The sequence below is a fragment of the Puma concolor genome, chromosome D2 (assembly GCF_028749965.1).
Source record: "Puma concolor isolate L17-30 chromosome D2, mPumCon1.1.hap2, whole genome shotgun sequence".
Classification (NCBI taxonomy): Eukaryota; Metazoa; Chordata; class Mammalia; order Carnivora; family Felidae; genus Puma; species Puma concolor.
The window spans coordinates 46163833-46180235 of NC_141677.1; the positions used below are offsets into that span (position 1 = coordinate 46163833).

Below are 16403 nucleotides of genomic sequence, written 5' to 3' on the forward strand. Positions count from 1 at the left end.
ACCCCACAGATTAAGGGCTTAGTTCCACAAGACTGGCCTTTATTTTAATCTCAAGTATTGGGTGCCCACTGTACCCATACTTTTGTCCAACTTGGCTGGATGCTCCCACACCCTCTCCTTAGGTTTAATAATTTGCTATCATGGCTCACAGAACTCAAGTAAACACTTTACATATGTTTAATGGTTTATTATCAGGGTCCTGAGCACAGGAGCCTGTCTCTAGGTAACAGGTGCACCGTCCTCCTGACACATGGAGGTATCAGGAAAGCTCTCAGAACCTAGTGGTTTATGGGTTTTTATGAAGGCTTCCTCACAGAGGGATGATGGGTGTTAACTCAATGTCCAACTCTTTTCCTTTCCATGGAGGGCGGGGGATGGGGCTGAAAGTTCTAGGCTACTAATCATGGTTTAGTCTTTCTAGTCACCAGCTGCCATCCTGAAGCTATCCAGGAACCCAGCAAGAAGTGCCTCATTAGAACAAAAGATGTTCCTATCACCCAGGAAATTCCAAGGGATTTAGGAGCTCTGTATCAGGAACTGGAGTCCAAGACCAAATATTAGGACAAAGGAGGCTCCAAGCACCCCCCATCACTCAGGAAATTACAAAGATTTTAAGAGCTCTATGTCAGGAATTGGGAGCAGAGACCAAATAAATATTATGTCATAAAACCTCATTTTCCACTATTTATAAACACACAGTCTGTCCCTATGACTCCATCACACACAGTCCTGCATCTTGTCTGGGCTGAATCAGTCACCGCCTTTATTTCTCTTTATCTAAAATGACCTTTCAGGGCGCCTGGGTGGCTCAGTCAGTTAAGTGACTGACTTTGGCTCAGGTCATGATCTCAAGGTTTGTGGGTTTGAGCCCCGCGTTGGGCTCTGGGCTGAACACTTGGTCGGAGCTTGGAGCCTGCTTCAGATTCTGTGTCTTCTTCTCTCTCCGCCCCTCCCCCGCTTGTGCTCTGTCTCACTTGCTGTCTCTCAAAAGTAAATAAATGTAAAAAAAAAAAAAAAATTTAAATGACCTTTTCCCCCATCCAACTCCTATCCAGCCTTCCCTACCTGCAGATCAAGACTGTCTCTCCCTGGTATCTCCTTTGAACTCCTATTGTAGCAATGCATTGTTTAGTGTTTTCAACTGTGTCATTTATTGACTGTTCCTGGGAAAGGAAAATGTAGAAATAGAATACTGAACTAAAAGCAAAAGAAGAATGATATAGATACCAGCAGGGATTTGGGATTCTGCTCTATTTTGAGGAAATCAATTAAAAACATTTTAAGAAAAAAAAATCAGCTTTGTTTTCTTCTTCTTTTTTAAAGCTTTCTTGTGAATAGTTCCCTTAGCAAAGAGCAGCGTACCTGATACAGAGTAGGCAATTAAAAGACCTGTAATGAACAGGTTAACTATCAGAAATCCCCATGAGCTAAGGAATGTTCCTTAATCAAGCATAAAGTTTAAAGCTCTTGCCTGCAGAGAAAATGAACACATAATGGAAAAACTGATTTATTTGGAATATAGTCTATAGCTCATATAGCTTATTCAGTAAACCTCCAATGGGGGTACTATCACCCTTGACTATTCCCTTGCTATTTCTCTCTTGCTAAAAGGGATTAAAAAAAAAAAAAAAAAAAAAGAGTCCTAAATCCTACTAAGGCTCAAATGTACAAAATGTTTTGAAGGCCTGTGTTCACATATTTACGATAATGATACGTGGGCAAAAGGAGTCATATTACTGACAACCTTTATAATTTCCATTTGTGTCATCTTTCACATTTTCCTCTAGCCAAGAAGCAATTCAGAAAAGTTAAAAGGTCTGACAGACTTTCTCCAAGAATAAATAACCAGGAGAAATAGCAATTCATTACAAACTATAACTTCTTCGTTTTTAAGGAAGAGACACTCAGAAGCAAGCCATGTTAAAATGAGTCCACTGAAAACCCTTAAAGATACATGTCATACACTTTGGCAGAGAAATGAGCCACTGTTCAACACCAGAGCTCTTCAAACCTCTTTCAGTGGAAAACTCTAAAATGTTCTTCCATTGCCTAAGTAACTGGAATAAGTGGGCCCATAAAGATATCATATATGAGTGAGTTCTATATGCACACTTGTTGGCATATACTTGTTTTTTCTAGGAAGAAGGCAGGCCTTCTAATAACCTTTAACACATTTCGAATGAGCCCCAGTGTTGGGAATTATTGTGTGGATGACATGGCATAGTTCTCAATCACTGCTTATGATACAATGTATAATTTTTTACATGAAAGCCCCCAGAAAATAATTATTAAGAAAGTGGGTGCTGGAGTCAGAGGACGGGACTCTTAACAGGGCCCAACTCCACTAGGTAACTAGGTGTGTAACCTTACCAGGAGTCCTCCACTTTTCAGCCTTGGTATTTGCGTTTGTTTTTTTTTTTTTTTAATTTTTTTTTTAACGTTTATTTATTTTTTTTGGGACAGAGAGAGACAGAGCATGAACGGGGGAGGGGCAGAGAGAGAGGGAGACAGAGAATCGGAAACAGGCTCCAGGCTCTGAGCCATCGGCCCAGAGCCTGACGCGGGGCTCGAACTCACGGACCGCGAGATCGTGACCTGGCTGAAGTCGGCCGCTTAACCGACTGCGCCACCCAGGCGCCCCTGGTATTTGCATTTGAAAATCAGGGCCAACAGTGTATCTCATGAGGTTGTTATGAGGGATAAAAGCGATGATGCATGAAAAGCTCTTAGCAAAATGCCTGGTATACATGGAGAACGCAATAAATGTTAGATCTTAGGTTATCCCTTGCTTTCCAGTTGACCTTTGTGGAGGCAGGATCTCCCAAGTGTTGTTACCTTGTGAAAGGAAGCTTAGAAGGTCTCGAAGCAGCCCTTTTCCAGGCTGTCTTTTTGCCCTTTGCAAAACCTTTCCTGCCTTTATCAGTAGTTATTTCCTACATTGATGCTTCAGTCTTGATAGTGAGTACTGCAATCTGTATCAATTTCTGCAAAGGGGAAAAAACACTGGTTCCTCAGAATAGCTAGGTCAGTTTTAGATAATGGCTTTGGATTTAAAGTTGTTGACGGTTATTTCCTGGGGAAGAACTGGGGGTAGAGCTGTTTTACTTGTCATTTTACAACTGTTATCACTATATGAATATTTGAAAGACATACATGTATTTTAACAGGAGTTTGTTGGGTGGAGTCATCATGGGGCATTTATGAATTGATGCTCTTCACTAAGTGATATTAGAGGTTAAAAAGTTTTTTTTGTATTATGAAAATCTAATTATTATGCAAAATAAACAGGAAAGAACCCCACAACATCCCAGAATTTTTTAGCATCCACAAGCTGATAGTTTAGTCTTTACTGGTTCCTGGCAGAATCCTCAGCACCTTTAACATCACTGGACAAAAACAATTTTCCTAAGCAATCTAAATTATCATCAATAGTTGTAAGGCCAATTTCTTTCCCCTATAAGCCAGAAAGTTCATGTTTAATTCTTATTTCTTATGCTTAAAATTTAAACATTGCAAGTTTTATTGGGGTTTAACATACTGGTGCTGGTCCTCCAATTTTTGATGCCCCAATTCCTGCAATGTGTACTCTGCATAATGAGTGGGCAGTGGGCAGCGGGCAGCGTCTGTGTTCCTGCGTATGGGGTTCTGAATGCCAAAGCAAACCAGCTACGTGGATTCACACCAAATGACAGCAAGACTGAATGGCGATCTCTTTGTTCTCTAGTATATTTGTGAGAGGGGAGCGGTTTAGAGGCTTTGAGCTATTTGGCTTCCATGACATTAAAAGGCCTTTATCATGGCAAAACAGTTCTGGATTTAATTAAAAAGTATTAAAAACAACAGCAGTGGCACCACCAACAAAAACCTTAGGGATGAGGGCTAGGGAGAAGAACACATTACAATTACCTTAAAAAAAATTTTTTTTTAAAATGTTTATTCATTTTTGAGAGTGAGAGAGAGAACGCGTGCATGCGAGAGGGGTAGGGGCAGAGAGAGAGAGGGAGACACAGAATCTGAAGCAGGCTCCAGGCTCTGAACTGTCAGCACACAGCCTGACACGGGGCTTGAACCCATGAGCCATGAAAGCATGACCTGAGCCAAAGTCACTTGAGCCGAAGTCGGACACCTTGCCAACTGAGCCACCTAGGCACCCCATACAATTACTTGTCTTTTAAATGAATTTTCAGAATGCATTAAATCCTAAATTTAATCTATCTACAAAGGCTACATTTTATCTTGTGGAAGTAGATGCAGACACACAGTCACACTCTGAGAATGTTAGAAAGTGTGAGAGTCTATTCAAAGTTAACCAAGCTTTGGGGTGCCTGGGTGGCTCAGTAGGTTAAGCATCCAACCTCGGCTCAGGTCATGATCTCACGGTTTGAAGGTCTGAGCCCCACACTGGGCTCTGTGCTGACAGCTCGGAGCCTGGAGCCTGCTTCGGGTTCTGTGTCTCTCTCTCTCTCTCTGCCCCTCCCCTGTTCGCACTCTGTCTCTTGCTCTCAAAAATAAATGTACATTAGAAAAATTGTAAAAAAATAAAAACAAAAAAACAAAGTTACCCAAGTTTTGATGGTTGTCAATTCGACCCAGCAGAAATAAGTCAGAAACGTTTTTTTTTTTCAGTGAAGACAGAGGATGTGTCCTTTTAAAACAGTAAAAGTACTTTCTGTAGTGTTGCCCCAAAGTACCATCATCATCAGACAATTATATTCCAGAGGACGAGTGGACTAATACTACACAGACTCCAATCCTGTTGCCTCGCTTGCCCTCCACCCCTGCATCCTGTCCCCCAGAGACAAGAACAAAGCCTGTCTACCTCCCACTGTTTTCTTTTTTTTTCTTTTTTTTTTGCATTTTGGCTCTTAAAAAACAAGTCAATGGGTTAACACAGTTTATACTTTTTTTTTTTTGATACTGATATTTACAGTTAAACAAAAGATTCAGGGTCAGTATATCAGGGCATTCCATTTACAGTCAATCAACTTCATTTCAATAATGATAACTTTAGAAAGTTCTATGATAGAAGGAAGAATCAGTAACAGAATTTTGGCTTAATAGTTTTAATATGACGAAAAGAGGTGGGGGAGGACAAGTTGGGAGAGAAAGTTAAATTGCTCCTATATCAATGAATTGCTGTTACCAATCTGTACTTCTCCCTCAAAACTGACTTTTAAATGATAAACTTCCTTTCTAAAAAGGTACATGGGCAGAAGCATGGCCAAGAATATACAGAATTTATTCTGAGAAAGATAACAGGAACAATCACTGATAATGTTTTCAAACATGTAAGAAACTTTGAAAAAGTCTTCTCAAAGCAGAAATTCCCACACTATTCATCTTTGCTGAAAATATTAAGACTGCTTTTAAAACTTCCCTTCAAAGCCTATAGCATACTCTTTTGCAAATCCTTAATAGGTACCAATCTGATGGTTTCAGTTATATATGCTTTGCGGGAAAAGAAGCAAAAAAACTAAAATGTATTATTAAATATTTACTTGGAAGAAAGTACACATCAGCCACCCCAGGTCTGAAAACCACCTGTTTCCCTTACACAGATTATAATTAGATTGTTACTTTCAACCTTGAAAATTTTATTTCTGAAAACTCAGGTAGAAGGTCCAGGAAAGATTAGATGCAGAAAACTGAGGGTTATGAAAAGTATGAAGAGGAGCAGACAAGGCTTTTTTGGGTTTTTGTTTGTTTTTGAGAAGAACTATGGTAGAGAAGGCAGTTGATGAGGTGAGAGCGAGTGTGTTAAAGTATGCTTAAAAGGGAAAGATTTACTGAAGTCACAGGGATTATTCGAAGCATCCTTAAAAATTTCAATCACCTAATGTATTCTGTATTTCTAAGACCACAATACAACCAAGGAGGTCAACAACTTTCTTACAAGCAAAGCAAAACAAAATAAAGCTTTCACGTTTAATTGGAGACAAAAACTACCAAAAATAAAGTGCTCTTAGAATATGTATTCTCTGCAATGAGATGAAGGTGGCAATGGGGAGAAAGATCCTGGAGTGTTACGAAAGGAAAGCATGTTCAAATTTTGATGATCACCTATTTAGCACACTGTTCATTATGTTAAGCACACTAAAATATTTTTAAGGGCTTTCAGGGCTGTATAATCCTCCCAATCTCATCTCCATGATGTCTTTCAAGTTCCTTAAGATAATATTTATCACTTTATAGTGGCCAATTTTCTTACACATCCTGTTATCTTTCAATGCCTGTTATTAATCATTAGTTGCAAATAGGTTTCTCCATGTTTACATGCTGGGAGTTAATAGTGCTTTTAGTATATGCCTTCTGGTAAATGGGATAAACTGAAGAGAGAACTGTATCTTACACTTCCAGTGCAAGCAAGTGCTACAATAACAGTGTCTCAAGAGGGCTGATGTGATTTGTTGCTAGGTTCAATAATTTGGTACGAAACTGCCATGGAAACAAGAGGATAAGGACTGACAAACTATGGTAAATTTTAGCTGCTTCAGTGGGTTTGTGGAGTTGTGATTTATAAAGATAGGAGAGGGCTTGGCATATAAAGAACAGGAATGTAAAGAACTTCAGGGAAACTAAATTAGATCCTGCCGGAAATTTACATAATGGTTTATTTGTGTATCTTTTAAGGGACTGGAAAATACTGCCAGCAGGATAGTAATATAAACTAGACGTCCATTTTAAAGACACATTGCAGTTTAGTATTTGCTAACCTCTCTTCCTCCATCATCCTTGTTTGCTTTTCTTGGGAGTCTAAACTTGTATTCTTGGTTTACAGAATAAGGGAGTGGTAGGAAGAAGGAAGGTGATGTAGGAGACTGACTGTGTACCTTTTATGTAATTTTGGAGCTGCAAAGGGAAATTAGAGGTCAAAGTGGTTCAAACATTAGTTTGAGAAGAGGAAACAGAGCTAGAGGATAATTAAGCTCTAAAGGTATGTCCTAGAAGAGGGTGGGGCCAATGCAAATTTAACAAGTAAATTATTAAACAGTTTCAGGCAACCTTTGTTCCCAGGCTGGGAATGCCAGCAGAGTTCAAATTCTTCTAGTAGAGAGATTTCTAAAAATTATCATTACAAGTCAGCTAGTGTAATAAAACACTGTGACGGGCTTATGGAGACAAAGGGTCCAGCCCAACATCCTCTCTGTGGTTATTAGCCAAGCAACCTCAAGCAAGACTTCACCTCCTTGGGGCCTTTATTAAACGTCATTTTTTTTAATAGAAAAGAAGTGGTTTTACCTTTTTTTTTTTTAAGGTTACATTTATACATCTTTAAAGATGTATTGAGGAGAAATGTTTGAAAGTTTTTATTGGCCCAAAGGAAGCAATCTGACTGCAGAGGCCAAATCTACACATATTCGAAAATTTAAACTACGGGATAACTTGGTGACTATCAAATTGTAACCGATTCAACTCCTTTCCTTCAGTACTTTATCTTTTACCCAAGCTCAAATCTGGTGCTAGCCAGGACCAGTCCACACCCCCAGGGCTATTTCATTCCATTGGCTGGCGGGCTGTCCTGCATTCTACACCCTTTAAGATTTACTGTCAGGGCGCCCGGTGTTTATTTGTCGGAGATGTTACGTTGCTCATGTATTACTTTGTGTGTGTGTGTGTGTGTGTGTGTGTGTGTGCGCGCGCGCGCGCGCGCAAAACTGAGGCTGTCAGGGTAGAAAAACAACTTAAAAAGCCAATGGTGTAATTAGTAAAATCGTTTGGCTAGTAAAACTGTCTGGATTTCAAATCCACAAGACAATTCACTTTGTAAGTTCCTGTATCATTTGCCACTGATGTAAAAATGAGTGGGGAAAAAAAGAGCTGGAAATAACTATCTCATAGTTTTCGTTCGGTGAGTCATAGATGCTCACAAAAACTTGCAGAGCACAATCAGATGGGCCGGTCATTCCCATTTCTAGAAGTGCATTTCGTCAGGATCCACCCTGGGTGTCACCTACACTAAGATCAAAAGGAGAGCGGTGCAGCATCTATTCAGCATACAGTGTTCACATTTGCAGGAACCCGGGATGATGGCTCACGGGGGAGGAAGACAGGACCACTACGTGGCGGATTTCGGGAGGAAAACCCACCACCCGCGCGAGACTGACACGCTTGCTGCAGGGGGCGGGGGGGGGGGGGGAAGCGTGGGAGGGGGCCAGATCCCCGGCCAGGCAGGGCGGCGGGGAAGGGCGCGAGGGGCTCGGCCGGCGCTCACCTCCCTTGCAGGGCGTGCGGTGCTGGCTGTGCTGGGCTCGGTAGCCTTCGATGACCTCCCAGGAGCCGTCGTCGCGTCGGATGGGGAAGGACAAGCTAAGCACATGGTTGCAGGGCTTGATGATCCGCAGGATGCCGCGCACCCGGTTCCGCTTCTGCTCCTCGCTCTCCCGGGTCTTGAGGTCCTCCACCAGCTTGTCCTCCACGATGCTGGCGCCGCGGTCGAAGAAGCCCTCCACCATCTTGAAGAAGTTGGGGTCGTCCTCGCGGTCGGCTGCCGCCTCGCTGTAGTGTCGCCGGGCGGTCGGCGCGAGCCCCGGCTGCGGGGCTGCGGCGGCGGCGGCGGCGGGCTGCCCGCGGGCCCGGCCCAGCAGCGCGGCCGAGTCGGCCGCCGCGGAGCCCAGGGCGGCGGGCCCGGCGCGGGACAGCAGCAGCGCTTCGCCCAGGCAGCGGTACATGGCGGCGGGGCGGAGGCCGCGGAGCAGAGGCACTCTCGGAGGCCCGGGGACGAAGGGAGGGAGGAAGGGCCCGGCGCGGGCTGCCCTTTTAAGCTGCAGCTTCCTGCCCCCTGGGCTGTCCCCTCCCCTCCGGCGCCCGCCGCCTAACGGGGAGGACGGACTTTGGGGGCCACGGGCCCAAGTCGCCAGTGAATGGCAGGGCGGAGGGCGGGAGGTGCGCGCCGCCCAGGGAGCCGGGCCTCCGCCTCTGCTGCGGCCTCGCCCGGCCTCCCAGGCGGCGGCGCGTGCCTTGCAGGGGCGTTCGGGGGCGCGCAGGCGCGCGGGCGGGCCCAGTGCGCATGCTCGCGCCGGCCTGGGGGCGGGGCGAGGGACCCACCGGCTGCCGGATCTGCAGGGAGGCGGTGTCTCAGGTCAGTGCGCGCCCCCACCGCGTCCAGGGGAGCGGGTCTTCGTGGGGAGTGGGCCCGTTCCGGGAGGGGGCCTGCCCCGGGAAGGGGCCTGTCTGCCTCTGGGGGGCGCTGACAGGCTGGGCCGCGCCGGGGGGGGGGGGGGGGGGGGGGGGGTGGGGGGGTGGGGTGTGTGAAGGCGTGCGGTCTGGCGGCGGGCTGGGCCTGGTGAGTCACGGGTGTCCCTCCTTTCCGCCTGCACTCCCTCGGGCCGGGTGGCCGCCCTGCACTCTCTGGCCTGCCCTCTGGTGTTCCTGCGGGGCTGGGCTCCGCGACCCGGGAGCGGCGGTTGAAAGCCGGGCTGTGGGCTTGGCTCTGACTGCGGGGACTGCGAAGGACTTAATGTCATCCGGAGTAGGATTTTTGAGGTGGCTTTCAGGAAAGGAAAAAGCCTGGGAGCTGGGGAATCCCTTACCCACTGGCCTTAGTCAAAAAACTAAGTTTTTAATTTTGCTCCATGGCAGCCATTCATTAATGTCAAGTTATGTGAATCATTGTATCTTTGTAACATTTACTGACCGTGTTTCCCCGTTTCAAAAGTATGTTCTTGAAATAGTTTAAAAACAAAAAGGCACGATAGAAACGGAATAATAATACTCCAGGAAGTTCTCAGTAATATATGTGTTAAGTGGTCCAGAATAGGATTTGTAAACTTTAAGCTACATGAGGGTTAATTTTGTACTTACACATATGTGATGAGCAATGCTAAAGTTATAGGCTCCAATGGGTAGGTAAGACGCATGTAAGTCCTATGACTCAGTCTTCTGAAAAGCTACCAAACAAAGGCCACAGTACCAACTTTAGTGGCTCCAGTGTACTTTGGTGGTTTAAAATGGCACCTTTTTGATCTGCAAAACAACTTCCTGACATTCACTTTATGCATCTATTAGAATATGGAAAAGAATGTCCTTAATTCTTACGATATACCACAAAGTATAAAGCAACAACCTAGATCGTTAGATTATATTCATCTATCTCAGTGTGCTCTCAAAGAAGATGCAGCTGATACTTTATCTTATTTGCTAGATAAATGTATCATTATTTATATTTGTATGTTGTTTTTCAGTGGAAAATACTCTCTGAACTGAATCCTGAATTTGTCTTGTTGGTAAAAAAAAAAAAAAAAAAAAAAAGGTACCAGATTTCCTTTTCACTTGATGGTATTATAATTTTACATTGCAAAAAACCGCCATGAAAACCAAACCCCAAACCCTAAAATTTTAGAATAAAGTGATTAACATCAGTAAATATGTGGACATTTTTTTCTCTTCAGATTAAATTCTTTGGTATGTTTTGAGGAAAGTGGTTTGAAAGCTTAGTTTTATTACCCTGTTTATCTCTTTCTTGATAGCCATAGCCTTCTGAAAAATAAATGTTTAACTTCTTCCAAGTTGTATTCACCTGAATTCAAAAGTTGGAAAGGCTATGGAAGTAGTGAGGAAATTATGTTTGAGAGCCTCCTATGTATAAATATCTTACAAAATGGTTCCATAAGTACCCTATAAAGTGGATGCTTTTATTTTTAAATTTTCCATTGTGTTTTAAAATTATAAGTTGTAAAAAAAATTCAAATCATACAGAAAATTCAAATGGTATAGGTAAAAGAGTGATATTTTCCAAACACTACTTTCCTTTCCCCCATTTAGTAAGTAGTTGGGAGTATTTCTCTTTAAACTAAAGTAGGTATTGTAATTCCCGATTTAACAGAAGGGGGAACTGAGGCTCAGAGAGGCCAAATACATTGTTGATGGTCACCTTGCAGGTAAATAGCAGTCTGGGAATCAAACCTGTGTATTCGACTCCAAAGTTATTCTGTTGCTACTGTCCAACAAATAGTTTAAGTATTTGTTGCATTTAAACTACTGTGATATAAAGCCTAGTAAGTTTCAGCTTTACATTGATGATTTTTTCTTATTTTATTTTATTTAAAATTCCAGTATAGCTAACATACAGTATTTTATTTGTTTTAGGTGTACGATATAGTGATTGAACAATTCCATATATTACATTGATGATTGCCTTTATAAAATATACAGTTATTTTGTAAATTAAAGTTTTATTATTAGTAATTTCCATTTCAAAAGGAGGCCAGAATTTAACTTGAAGGGAATTTTGGTCACTTGATAACCTTCAACAAAGACAAATCCATGTTCTACCTTTGACATTTATGAGTTTTCCTTAGCTGTTTTAAAATTGCAGGTTATTTCTCTTTGATCATTGCATGCTTTTGTGTTTGAAAGTGCTTTTAAAAATATTTCAGAAGAGTTTTAGGATTTGGAAAGATATAGCATATAAATAAATGAACAACATAATCTTTAAAAAAATGATTTGAAAAAATGCATACTTTCTACCGTGTCTCTCTTTGTCTCTTCTTGACATTTCATTTAAACAGAATGATACAATATGTGGCCCTCTGTGATTGGCTTCTTTCACTTAGGACAGTGTTTTAAAGATTCATCTATGTTGTAGCATGTATCAGTATTTCATATTTATGGCTAAATAGTATGTATTGTGTTACTGTATCACATTTTTAAATCCATTCATCATGGACATTTTAGCTATTGTGAATCATGCTCTTATGAACATTCTTGTACAAGTTTTTGTTTGGACATAGGTTTTCTGAACTCTTGGGTATATACCTAGAAGTGGAATTGCTGTTAACCTTTGGGGGAAAAAAAGCTTTCTTAACCTTGAGAAACTGCCAAGCTGTTTTCCACAGCAGCTGCACCATTTTCTTTCTTACTAGCTGTATATTAGGGTTTCAATTTCTCTGCATCCTCCGCAACACTTATTACTATCTGGTGTTAAGTGGTAGCTCATTTTGGTTTTGATTTGCAATTCCTTGATGGGTAATGATGTTGAACATCTTTTCACCTGCTCATTGGTCATTTGCATATCTTTTCTTGGAGAAATGTCTGTTCATTTCCTTTTCCTATTTTTTTTTTTTAAAGTTTATTTGTTTTGAGAGAGACAGAGAGGGAGAGTGAGGCCGAGCACTCATGCCTGAGAGAGCCAGGGAGAGGCAGAGAGGGAGAGAGAATCCCCAACAGGCTCACAGCTGTCAGTGCAGAGCCCAAGGTGGGGCTTGAACTCATGTCATGACCTGAGTAGACCTGGCACCGACAGGTGCCACCAGGCCTTCTTCCTTTTCATATTTTTTAACTGGATTATTTGTCTTTTTTATTGTTGAGTTGTAACAGTTCTTTATATATTCTAGATACAAATCCTTTATAAGATGCCTGATTCGGAGGCGTTTGCTACTGTTCTGTTGTTGCCTTTCCACATCTTTGGTGGTGTCCTTTGAAGCACAAACATTTTTAACTTTGATGATGTTCAATTTATAAATGTTATCTTTTATTGCTTGTGCTTTTGGTGTCATGTCTAAGAAGTCATTGTCTAATTGGAGGTCATGAAGATTTACACCTATGTTTTCTTGTAAGAGTTTTATAGTGTTAGCTTTTACATTAGGTCTTTTTACATTTAGTTCTTTTACATTTTGGTCTCAAAATGGACTTTGAGTTGATTTTTGTACATGGAATGAGGAAGGAATCCAATTTCATTCTTCTGTTGGTGGATATCCATTTGTTCAAAAGGTTGTTTCTTCCTCCCATTTAATTGTCTACACACTCTATCAAAAATTAATTGACCTAAATGTGAGGATTTATTTTTGGACTCTTCAGTTCATTTTTACTTGCCCATATGTCTTTTTTTACACTAGTACCACACTATCTTGATTACTGTAGCTTTGTAGTAAATTTTGAAATTGGGAAGTGTGAGTCCTCTCACTTTGTTCTTTTTCAAGATTGATTCTTCTGGGTGCCTTGAATTTTCATATGAATTTTAGGATCAAGTGATCAGTTTCTGCACAGACTCCAGCTGGAATTTTGATTGAGATTGTGTTGAATCTGTAGATCTGTTTGGGGAGTTGTACCATTTAAAAAAAAAAAAAATTTAATGTTTATTTATTTTTGAGACAGAGAGAGACAGAGCATGAATGGGGGAGGGTCAGAGAGAAAGGGAGACACAGAATCTGAAGCAGGCTCCAGGCTCTGAGCTGTCAGCACAGAGCCTGACGTGGGGCTCAAACTCACGGACCGTGAGATCATGACCTGAGCCGAAGTCGGACGCTTAACCGACTGAGCCACCCAGGCGCCCTGGGAGTTGTACCATTTTAACAATATCCCATCTGGGCTTCATGAACATGAGATGTTTTTTCATTTGCTTAGGTCTTTGAAAATTGCTCTCAGCAGTGTTTTGTCTTTTCAGAGTAGAAGTTCTGTACTTCCTTTGTTAAGTTTATCACTAAGCCTTTTATTCTTTTAGATGCTATTGTAACTCAAATTGTTTTCTTCATATTCAGGTTGTTCACTTCACGTTATAGAAATATAATTGATTATTATATATTTTTATTTTTAAAGCTTATTTATTTATTTTGAGAGAGAGGGGGAGAGAGAGAGAGAGAGAGAGAGAGAGAGAGAGAATCTCCAGCATTGTCAGCGCAGAGCCCAACACCGGGATCAATCTCAACAACTGTGAGATTGTGACCTAAGCTGAAACCAAGAGTTGGACACATAACTGACTGAACCACCCAGGTGCCCCGATTATTGTATATTGATCTTTTATGCTTTCACCTTACTGAGCTCATTTATTACTTATGATTAGTTACTTTAGTGGATTTCTTAGGATTTTCTACTTACAAGCTCATCTGCGAAGGGTGATAGTTTTACTTCTTTTCCAATAGATGTATTTTATTTCACTGCCTAATTGTTGCTTATTTTTCTTTTACTGCCCAGTATTTCATTGTATGTACATGCCATAGTTATTTTTGCTAGTCTCTCATTGATGGGCATTTTTCTTTTACTGCCCAGTATTTCGTTGTATGTACATGCCATAGTTATTTTTGCTAGTCTCTCATTGATGGGCATGTACCTTGAAGTCACAGCAGTGCAACCATGAATAACCTATTACATAGAACATCTGTTTTCAGACTTTTTTCTCTCAGGATGACTTTATCTTCCTAAGTATGAGCAGTGACTTTGAACTTAGGAAGAATTTAATAGCCATCAGAATTTTGTTTTCCTATGAAGTTGTTCACTTCTCATTTGACATAAGTAGAAAAGTCAAATATTTGATTTTTTTTTTTAAATGTTTTTTTTTCAACGTTTATTTATTTTTGGGACAGAGAGAGACAGAGCATGAACGGGGGAGGGGCAGAGAGAGAGGGAGACACAGAATCGGAAACAGGCTCCAGGCTCTGAGCCATCAGCCCAGAGCCTGATGCGGGGCTCGAACTCACGGACCGCGAGATCGTGACCTGGCTGAAGTCGGACGCTTAACCGACTGCGCCACCCAGGCGCCCCTATTATTTGATTTTTTAAACAAGAGTTTCTAGGGGTGCCTGGGTAGCTCAGTTAAACGTCTGATTCGGCTCAGGTCATGATCTCACAGTTCGTGAGTTCAAGCCGTGCATTGGGCTCTGTGCTGGTGGTGAGTAGCCTGCTTGGGATTCTCTCTCTCTCCCTCTCTCTCTGCCTCTCTCCTACTTGCTCTCTCTCTCTCTCAAAATAAATAAATACAACTTAAAAAAAAAGTTTAAATGAGAGCTTCTAAACAAGGAACTAAAGAATTTGATGTCTCTTTTATTAGGTCACTATCTTTCTAATTTTAATAGTTTTTTTTTTTAAGATTATTTTGTGACAACATTTTATTTTATTTTTTAAATGTTTATTTATTTTGAGGGGTAGGGAGTGCACTGCATGTGTAGGAGGGGCAAAGAGAGAGGGAGAGAGAGAATCCCAAGCAGTTTCCACACTGTCAGTGCAGAGCCCAGTGTGGGCTCATGAACTGAGATCATGACCTGAGCTGAAATCTGGAGTCAGACACTTAACCAACTGAGCCACCCAGGCACTCCTATTTTATTTTATTTTATTTTATTTTACTTTACTGTACCTTATTTTATTTTATTTTATTTTATTTTATTTATATTTTATTTTAAAGTAAGCTCTATGCCCAGCATGGAGCTTGAACTCATGACCGTGAAATCAAGGGTTGCATACTCTAGTGACTGATCCAGCCAGGCGCCCTATATTTCAAGAGGTTTTACACAAGTGCTTATTAGTACTTCATTAATCAGCCAGTTGAGTGTGAGGAGAGAAGAGAACCTTGTGTTACGAGAACACCAAATGCAAAGGCCTGAAGGTAAATGAGACAATGATTTGAGAATATAGGGTAGCATACACTCTGGGTGAAAGCAGTTTGATCATGATAACAGTTTGGCTTAAGCATCAATTTGGTTGAAAATTAGTATTCTCTAATTCTGTTTGTTTTTTTTTTTCCAATATTGGTAATTTGGGTGCATCATGGATTGTTTTTCAAGCCATTGTGCTATAATTTTCAGGAAAATTTTTTCTGATACTTGCTTTTGTGTTTCTAATTGATTTTCAGAAAAGTTTGTCATTTTCATTTTTCCCCTTTAGTGAGCATGTTTTTTTAGTAAGCAAAAAACAGTAAACAAAATCCAAGAAAAGGATCTGAGTTTGTAGTCTTTTTTCCTCTTAAAAAAACTTTTTTCCTAATAAATTAAATGTCACTTATATCTACTTGTCTAGTTTGGTTAAGGTGAATAATATTCAACAAAGGTTTTTATCAACTCTTGCTTAAGAGCTCTTTCCATGTTGTGGATAAACATAAAAACTCATTGTAGGAACTTTATCTCTTTACGCATAGTATGCAAGAAACAAATAGGTCTCTTAAAAATTAACTGTACTAAGAAGGGATTCTGAACTCACCTGTACGTAATTCATTATGTCTCTGTCTTTTCTTTGTTTTTAAATTGAGATCTTTTGTTTCCCTTGTATGTTAAAAGGGTGCCTCACCCCTCAGCTCTATTTATTGATCTATGTAGATGACCCATTATAAAAGCAAATCTTCATTCTAGGTTTTGCATTTCCATTTTGGAAATTTTAGATCACTTGTGATCTTACTATGGGATTGGAGTTAGAATAGTAAGGAAAAAAGTGTAAAAATTTTTACTAAAAATTGAGACATGTCTGTGATGCTGTTAAAAGCAGACATAACTGAAAAGCAGGTCAGAGAAGCAAAAAGTACCTTCTCATTGACTATCATGGAAGAGTTATGGAAGAAACAGACTTTATTGTGAAGCATAGCTATGAGTGTAATGGCACTGAGTCTGCTCTTATTGAAAGGTAGAAAAGAAAAACATGAATGAGGCAGTATGGATCCAGGAAGAGACACTGGTAATGGTTGGGGTCAGCTAAGTAGCAGTGGC

At 41.0% G+C, this 16403-nt stretch overlaps 2 protein-coding genes across 2 annotated transcripts in view; one reads left to right on the forward strand and one right to left on the reverse strand.

The window, feature by feature from the left end:
* Positions 1-8954, reverse strand: part of GLUD1 (glutamate dehydrogenase 1) — a 44804-nt gene extending 35850 nt beyond the window's left edge. Inside the window, exon 1 of the mRNA XM_086680191.1 lies at positions 8213-8954. Coding sequence (XP_086536317.1) covers positions 8213-8669 — 457 coding nt within the window. The 5' untranslated portion in view covers positions 8670-8954. The remainder of the gene's footprint in view (positions 1-8212) is intronic.
* A 22-nt stretch (positions 8955-8976) lies between these two features.
* Positions 8977-16403, forward strand: part of SHLD2 (shieldin complex subunit 2) — an 85515-nt gene continuing 78088 nt past the window's right edge. The window contains 1 exon segment of the mRNA XM_086680186.1: positions 8977-9079. The gene's annotated coding sequence lies outside the window, so the exon portion shown is untranslated.